This window comes from the organism of the source record quoted next, unplaced genomic scaffold, assembly GCF_019419815.1.
Source record: "Pyrus x bretschneideri cultivar Hongxiangsu unplaced genomic scaffold, Pyrus_bretschneideri_v1 Contig11, whole genome shotgun sequence".
Classification (NCBI taxonomy): Eukaryota; Viridiplantae; Streptophyta; class Magnoliopsida; order Rosales; family Rosaceae; genus Pyrus; species Pyrus x bretschneideri.
Window position 1 is genome coordinate 4,527,963 of NW_025999402.1, and position 9,348 is coordinate 4,537,310.

General features: G+C 34.9%; 1 protein-coding gene across 1 annotated transcript; it reads left to right on the forward strand.

The window, feature by feature from the left end:
- Positions 1-6,861: 6,861 nt before the first annotated feature.
- Positions 6,862-8,717, forward strand: LOC103962188 (G-type lectin S-receptor-like serine/threonine-protein kinase SD2-5). Its single transcript, XM_009374863.3, has 2 exons — positions 6,862-7,245; positions 7,674-8,717. Exons 1-2 carry the CDS (start codon positions 6,862-6,864, stop codon positions 8,715-8,717), a joined length of 1,428 nt encoding a protein of 475 aa, XP_009373138.1.
- Positions 8,718-9,348: the final 631 nt, after the last annotated feature.

Consider the following 9,348-nt stretch of genomic DNA (forward strand, 5'->3'; position numbering starts at 1 on the left):
AATGCATCCCAACAAAACAACAATAATACCTCACCTCTTTCAGTAGCAAAAAATGGACCCATGTTCATCTAGAAAGCATGAACTTAGACCGAATAATGGGTATTGTTAAGCAAAAAATGGACCCATTCACATTTTGGCTTTTCCAAAAAAGTGGTTAGCCAATAATTGAACCCTAAATAGGATTAATAAACCATCCTACAACGAACTTAGTCTGAAATCGAAGCCAAATGAGAGCTAAGTACATAAAAATATCGGGTTATTTAAAGGGAGTGTGACGACACCATGGATATCTTGATTAGAAACACTCAATCACTAATGAGGTGGGAAGTTTATGTAAGTTTGGTGATTAGCACTAATCATCTTCTAGAACTATTAAACAATGTATTGGATTAATAAAGCAACTTTGAAGTTGTGGCTATCCTTCATGTATTTGGGACAGATTTTTCAGTATACCAATAACATATTTCGATAAACTAAGTGTTAAAATATAAGTAGGGAGAAAGGATTTTTTCAAATGTCCATCCACTTGTATAATAACACTTAGTGCATAGAACCATATTCTCAGTACACTGAAAAATGTATCGTGTATTTGGAGGGCAATAATGCATTTACAAATGTTAAACTATGAAGATTCAATTATATAATCATAAGCATAATGACCCAAGTACAAACGAAGTCGTGATCACAATAATAAAATGGATTTCGACGTCCAAATTAATCAGATGCCACCATCACGGTGTTTTCTGCGTAGGATTTCCACATCCCTATTATTGAGGCAATGTAACTACGACGAGGTGGCTCAGTGGTTGATGGTGAATTTTAGGTATGTTTTCTACTCAACATGTCTTGAGTTCAACTCCTGGCATTGGTGAATTACATGATTGTGGCTTGGTGGAGGTTGAAATGACTCTGCGAGTCTTCCCATCCTTCAAAAGGATAGACTGCCATGGCAAAGTCACCATCTAATCTCCTTTTGGTTATAAAAATATTATTGAGGCAATGTTATTTTATATTATAGTCATCCCTTTGATTCCAAACAACCTTCCTCCGATAAACAATTTGTTAAAAACAGAGAAGATAATCTAGCAAATTAAGTTGTCAAACTGTTAATTTGAAATACGTGCTACAAATAAAAACTTAAGGGATCCCAAAACTTAATCAATAGTTTAAATTGACAATTTAATAATATAACATGCTCGGCCGACAACAAAATAGTTATCCACGTAACTTGATAAACTCATCCATTTCAAACATGTCAGCAAATCAAGCCAATGAAACTACCAAGGATACAGTCAGCAGATTAACATACCAGATTATTTTATAGCATAATTGGTGCCCAAGAAAATCGACGGAATAAATATTCAGCAGGGCTATCTAATAACCAGCTAACGAAATAAGAATGGGAACGCATGCATCTGGAATTGTACCCACAAAGGGCCGGGTTGTATGCAAATATGGTGCAGACCGTTCTTTTGTGAAAATGCCAGATCATCCAACTAGTCAAACTGGCATACTCAAATTTTCTTGATCGACAAAAGACAAGAACCCGACGCCAGATCAAAACCATGTATATTGTTTTTTGGGGCAAGTATCTTATCTTGACAACTCCAATTAGATTCCTTGCATATCTGGCATTTTTAATAATGAGTCGACATATTGTCCAGGTCTCTGTTCAAGATTATATAAAAAGCATAAGACAATTGTATCATCAAACAGGACAATGGTGATTCATGTATGCATCAAAAGCAGCGGCCGAGAAGTAGAATGTTGCTAATTCTATCACTTAAATCATAATTAATTAATTAGCCACCGGATCAACATAACCACATTAAGTTTAATTGGAAGGCTAAATTGTAGCATAAGTCTCTGATCTATACCACGGGTTTAGTTTTCATCTTTGAACTCTACTAATAGTCTCTCGTCCTCAAATTATGTTACTAGTAGTTCTTTTCGTTAACTCCGTTAACTTTTCTAGTCAAGCTGAGGAATAAAATAGAAATATCATCCAAAAAGTAAGAAGATAGAATTTTTTTAAGAGAAAGAGTTGGCTTCTCAAGGATTGAGGATGAATTCCTCTTTAAAATAGCTCGTAATCTATTTACAGAACTTCGTGTTTATGATCGACAACTTCTTTATTGACTAAATGATCTTAGTTTTAATTATTTTTTTGCAAATTGATTTATAACATGAACGGTTCTGATCGTAAACACGAAATCTGTGAATAGACCACGAAGTATTTTGAGGAGGAACTCCTCCATAGTATTAAGGAGTCAGGTCTTCTCTTTTTCAAATAAATTATATTTTTGTTTTGTATGTAGACCATTACACCGTTAAATTTGACGGAAAATAAGACGATTTGATGGAAGGACAACTCATGCAACACAAAATTAAGTTCAAGAACATAAGAAACTAATATGAGAGTTTAGGGACGGAAACTTAACATGGGTACCATCAAACAGCCGCACAGCCAAAATAACATTCTAGGTGTACACAGCAAACCAAATATACAAACGGGGAACTAATAACAGGCGTCATAAACAATTAGTTAATCCATTTATGAGCAATTAGTTAATGGATTTATGTTCGAATGTTACGTGATTGAATGAAGTGTCTAATCTGATGTCAGTGAGTTATACAAGTTAAACACATTGTAATCACAGCGTAACTCTCAAAGAAGCTTGATACCATCCAAAATTTAAATGTCTGGCAGCAATTATTTTTAGATCGGTTAATGAAACAAGTTGCAGTCACAGCGTAAATCTCAAAGTCGACTAATTATTTACTAGGGCATATTTTAAATTTTGTAAACATAGCTAATAAGATTCTGTTGAAAGCTTGTGGAGGTGATTAAACTGCTAGAAATACTAAAATTTATATTACTCCATCTGAAGTTCTGTAGTTTAATAACGAAAATTAATCACTATGTGCAAGTAGAATATATGTCAGACCTACAGCTGTTGTTTAATCAATACTGTCTGAAGGTAAGATTAAGGCGGCCGGGACGAAGGCTAGTTGCTTCCAACAAACTCGTTGGAGCTGAGTCCGGTAGGATCGATGTCACGCCGTGAAATAAATGAGTCGAACGACCTCCGAATATCAGCAGATCTCCTGATTCCAAACAACATTCTCTGCCTTTGCAATATCTCTCTCATCTCCGTAGAGGAAGTCTGCTGAATCAGCTATAGAGATGGAGACGACAGGCAATCCTTCTCGGAGAGACTTTCTGCTTTCATCGCGATTCTGAAAATCAAAACTTCGTCTGATCACCAAATAAGTATAAAAAAATAATTGTTGCCTTCAAGAACAATTGGGACTGGTGGAAAGTGATACAAATTGAAGAATATGACTAACCAAAATTAACAGCATTGAAGAAAACAACATAATTTTGATGTGTAAATGTAATTTTTAGTGCTATTTACATAGATTCTAAATCCTGCAACGCACATATACGTTTGGTTTTATTGAAAGTGTATTTGAGTAAATCCTGCAACGCACATATACCTGATGAAGACCGAGTTGGCCAGTTGTTGTATAAAAGTTGGCAATACATAAATCAGGAGACATTGAAGGGAGTATTTCTTCTGCTCTACTAACTCTGAGTTCCTCTTTAACGTGGGCATGCGCCTCTCGAATCACTCTTTTAACCAACGAACTAAATTTTTCAGGAATACCAGGAGGCCAAGTACCATCTATTGTTCGCCTATCTCCATATTTTCTTGTCTGAGGATCCCAGTCCCAGCCAAGGCACATCATCTGTAGACGAAGTTTTGCTCCATCTTGGTAACCTGGCCGATAAAAAGCTCCAGGACCTACATCGATCTCCCGGCATTTTCACCATTTCAACCTATAAATTTAAGTGTTACCAAGGCATTAGTAACAAATTTGCAGTATAAAGAATCTAAAAAAATCGGCTTTCAAAAAACTGCAAAATGTGTCACCACAGACAGACCAGACCAGAATCATCAAAACCTAATTATCAGTAATGGTTTTGGAAAACAAAATACACTACTAATATTATGTCCATAATCTATATCGCTGATCAAATGCACATCATGAATGGAAATTGATGCTTTACGAGACTACGTACTTATCTGATCTAGAATTGCTAATCTAGATTTAGAAGGGAAAAAACGCAAAACCTGTTCACTGAGGTTGACAAAAAATTTCAACAATATCGTCCCAGACCTCAGTAGTACTATTTGGACTTGTGAGTTCTGTATTTTCTGGATTTTCGAATTCCACCATTTCTTCTTCATTCTGGTTTTCTATACTTCTTGCATGCCAAGCTTTAGGTGCAAAGCAGTTCATCATATTTCTTGGTACATAACGAGACTTTTCTGGGAAGCCATGCATTCTTTTTTTTTTTCTTTCCCCAAATTCTGTAGGAAAAGATGAATATGTGTCCTTCTCGCTTTGACAGTGACATATTCGAGCTTTCATGTGGAAATTTACTTACATTCTTAGAGCATGAAGTTGTAGCAGCATCTTCCATATTAACTAGCTTTGATCTTACATCAATTCGATACTTCCTTTTATTGATATGAATAAAATAACTGAGAGAGTAGCAGTGCAGTAGGATCTAATGCAGACTTAGGAACAAGTTGCGTTGATCTAATACCAGATGGGACATCAGAAATCTTGTAATCAATTGAAAACCTTCCAACCCTTATCATTTGCCAATTTTTGTTTTTGTTTCCGACATTTCCACTCCCAACACCAGCATATGCATTCGAAGAAGAGCCACAGCTGATCACCTATTAGTTTAAAGAACAGGAAAGATAATTTATTTAGGAAAAGGGGTTTTTTTTTATTTTATTTTATTTTATTTTTTATTTTATTTTATAACTTTAATCCTTTAAAAAGATTGAAATTTAAAATAAAATTGGAGTTAGATTATATATTGATTATAATCCCTTGATGTGTCCTTAATTCAAAATAATTAATATGCATTTTATTTAATGTCTCCCATTAAATATTTAAATTTATTAATATACAAATTTTAATTTATTTTTTTTTACTAAAAAAGAGTTTTTTTAATTTATTAATTTTATTTAACATTCTTCAAATTGAAAGACTTAATTAATGTACCTAAATGTTAGTATTGAAATGTATGTATCAAAATATATGCACCAAAATGTATTATATTAAATCAATGTACTTAAATGTGTGTACGTAAATGTATGCACCGAAATGTTAGTATTGAAATGTATTATATTGAATTAATGTACCTAAATATTTGTATCGAACTGTATGTACCTAAATGTATGCACTGAAATGTATTATAATGAATTTAATGTACCTAAATGAAGATGACAAAGTACATCGAAATATATTGTGTAACAAAAACTAATTTATCTAAATGTTTATAACAAAATATATTACGATAAATGAAATGAAAATGAAAATTATAATGAAATAAAATTAATACATTAAAAATTAGGAAGAAAATAAATAATAATTAATAAATCAAAAATATAATTAATAAATGAGGTTATTAATGTATCAAGGAACTAAAATTAGATTTTGATCTTACTCATGGTTTTAATCTAAAAGTTAAGTCCATCGGCGGTGCCGGTTCAGATGAACTGGATTTGTCTCCGGTCAGGTTGCTCAATGAAGCCCAAAAGCGCCCAAGTGGTTCGGCCCACAAGGAACCCTGCATGTCAATGTGGGGCGAGAACAATGTCAGTTGGCAAAGCGTGGAGAGCATAATGATCGCACACACGGCAGGAGGCTTCATGTTATTCATGATGCAAATACACAAAATATAAGACGCCCTGGCGGGCCTGGCCTGCTGCCCACTACGGGTAATGGCACTCATTTGATCCCCAAAAGCTTTTAGATGGGCCAGGTCCACATCACTATTCTATGGGCTCCACACTTCCTCATCCCTTTCTTATTCTCCATTTCACTACACGCGAAAAATTTATAATCCCACTTTCTCACTACATTCAGTAAAAATAAATAAAATATGATAACCAGAAACTAAATATTGAAAACTCAAGTAGTTTTTAGTTTTTATTGTTTTTAAAAGTTCAAAGTAGTTACCAAACAAATTTTTAATTTAAAAAAAAAAAAAAAACTTAGAATCAAAAGTAAAAGGCTGAAAACGAATTCTTAATTAAAACTTTACCAGTTTTAATTTTTGCCCTCAAGTTTTTTGTTGTATTCCTTCACCTTCAGTCTTATTATCATGTTGCGTGCATCACCAATAATGTTGCCTCAATATGCCTTATTCATATATTTGACTTTTAAGATCTTGTTTCTTTAATTCCGTTGATTACTTGTATTTTTGACTTTCTATGTTTCATTGTTAAGTCTTTGAACAGATTTTGAGGTTTGACTCTTGGAAAAACAAACATGTTAAGTTGTTAGATTACAAATTTATGTCAAGTATTTGATAATTTTCATTGTATTTAGCAAGTGATTTTTCCTTAAAACAAGAGACCTACTAAATAGAGTACAAAATTAGGAATTGAGATCTTTAACACTTCGTGCAGTGTGGAGTCGATAAATCGAGAAAATCTTACCACTCATGTTAAATTCAACGGTCCCCATTAGCTCATCTTATTAGCCCACCTCACACAAACTAATAATCTGAATCTCTCTCCCTCTCTTAAACGGTCTGGATTACTCAGTTCGTCGATGTCAGACTGCAAGATCCGGAGAGGATTTGAATTCCAAAAAGTGAAAGCTCAAACCCACTACACCCCCACACAAATAACAAACCAAAAAATGACAGCTCAAACCCTTTTACCAGAAGTCCCACAATTCATGCCCACCTTTCCCCCTCTCTGTCTCTCATAAAATTCCTGCCAGAAAAAGGCCTTAATGTTTGAAGTTTGAGCCTGCAATTCACTCATGCAGCTCTACTTCTTCATCTCTCTCACCATTTTCTTCACTTACGGCTACTCGAAAACCGATGTTCCCCTCGGATACCAGCTCACTCTGGAAGTGCCATTTGAGTACAGTGTGGGATTCATTGGGAGAGCTTTTTTGATGGAGAACAATGAAACCAAACCAAGTTTTAAAGTAGCAATGAGTGTTGAAGATGTGGTTGGAAAGTACTCATGTTCCTTGCAAGTCTTTCTTGGAGATGTCAAGGTGTGGAGTTCTGGCCATTACTCAAAGTTTTACACTTCAAATATATGTGTTCTTGAGCTCTCCCATGACGGAGATTTGAGATTGAAGGGCCCAAAAGATAGAGTTGGATGGAGAAGTGGGACTTCTGGACAAGGTGTGCAGGTAAGTTTATACCAAAAAACAACGAAGAAATGTTAATTTTTCGCTAGTGATTTTAACATTCATCTTTGTGCCTCGTGCACTCTTTCAGTTAGTATGCATACGGTTAAAGTTTAATGCTCATCTTTTACCCTCATGCCTTTCTCATGTGAGTCCGTATAACAACAGGGAAATGATTTTCGTACTTTATTTTTCTCTCTTGCACTCCTGCTTCATTTTTATGAGAAAATTGTATTGAATAAATCAAATGAGATTTAAGGGACATAAACAAAAGGAGGACTGCAATGGAAAGGCGAATACCATTTCTCAAAAATTGTAGTATTCAATTTGGAATGTAGATGGTTAACACAGAGTGTCAAAACCGCTACCTTTTGTTTGTAAAATATTTGATCAATGCTGAATATATATATTTTTTTGTCAATTTGGTGCAGAGATTACAGATGTTGAGGACAGGCAATCTAGTTCTAGTTGATGCATTAGGCAATATAAAGTGGCAGAGTTTTAATTTTCCAACTGATGTAATGCTTTCGGGTCAGAGACTAAGTGTCGCTTCTAGGTTGACTTCATTCCCAAGTAACCCCACTTCATACTTTTCTCTTGAAATTGAACCAAGCAGGATTGCTCTCTACTTAAATTCTGGTAAATGGAACTATTCCTATTGGGAATTCAAGCCCACCAAGAACAGAAACATTGCTTATATTCAATTGGGTCCAAAAGGGTTAGAGCTATTCAGTTATAATCAAAAGAAAATTGCACAGATACATCCATCTGATGAAAATTTTCAGTTTCAGCCCATGAGGTTTTTAGCATTGGAAAACCAAACAGGAAATTTGAGGCTCTATTTTTACTCACCTAGCATGTCGAAATTTGATGCCTCTTTTCAAGCGCTCAACACCACATGTGATCTTCCATTGGCGTGTAAGCCCTACGGAGTTTGTACATTGTCCGGCACTTGTTCATGCATTCAACTTTTGATGACCAAAAATGAGACAAGTACTAGTACTAGTACAACAGCTTCTGATTGCGGTCGAGGAATTTCATCAAGAGGGTTTTGCAAAAGCAGGAAGAAAATGAAGGCGGAGATGCTCGAATTGAAGGGTGTTAGCAGTGTTTTGAGGGGCGCTACAAAGAGTTTTAATGTGAGCAAAGAAGCATGTGGTGATTTGTGCTTAGAGGACTGTAATTGCACAGCTGCATTGTATTCTTCTGCAAAAGGGTGCTTTGTTTATGGAATGGTAATTGGTGTTAAACAGGTTGAGAATAAGGGAAGCGGATTATTGAGTTATATGGTGAAGGTTCCAAAGGGAGGTCATGGGGGTCATGGGAAGTCAAATTTGAAGAAATGGGTTTTGATCTTGGTAGGAGTGGTTGATGGATTGATTATTCTTCTTGTTTTTGGAGGGCTTGGATTTTACTTGGTAAGTAAGAGAAGAAGACGCTCATTGTCTAATGGCATAGCAACTGACTCCATTTGATTCACTGGGTGTTTTTTTCGTCTTCGGATTCAATTTAGAAAGGCAAAGGAAACAGCATTTTTGGTTGTTTTTGACATGTTCATAAGATACGAAGCAATGCGTTGTAGTTCAAAGAGTACATTTACAATGCAACAGCTGAAACCAAATCCAGCGTTAGTTTGTTTTTCATTTTTTGGGTTAGGCAATTTCTCAAGGGATTAGTCTTGAACCTAGGTTGAAAAGAGAATTTGAAACTCAGTGGCTTTTAGCGTAATACATAATTAAACAGGCCCTTTAAGACTAACTCCAATGGTGGGCTAAAAGCCAAATTACCCCCCAAACCCACTCTAACCCAAGGGGAAAATTTGGGCTAAATGCTAAATGCTAAACCAAGGCCAAATTCCCCTTAAAATTTAGCCCAGAAATCAGAGTGGACTTCACCGAATATTTATCGGAATTTAAATTTTTTTAGATTAAAATGTTCATAAAATTAATTTACGATAGTCTGCATATTTATTTTTAAAAAAAATTTTAATTTAACAAAAAAAAATAGCCTAAGTTCATTCTTTAATAATCCTGGGCTAAAATTTTAGGTTATAACGGTTGGAGCAGAAAAGTTGTTTCTGGGCTAAAAGCTAAATTTTTTGGGCTA

What these genes read in the sequence shown, in the direction of transcription:
- LOC103962188 (XM_009374863.3), top strand. Translation starts at nt 6,862, where the DNA reads ATGCAGCTCTACTTCTTCATCTCTCTCACCATTTTCTTCACTTACGGC. An exon ending in CTTCTGGACAAGGTGTGCAG is followed by an intron (nt 7,246 to 7,673) that starts GTAAGTTTATAC and finishes AATTTGGTGCAG; the next exon opens with AGATTACAGATGTTGAGGAC.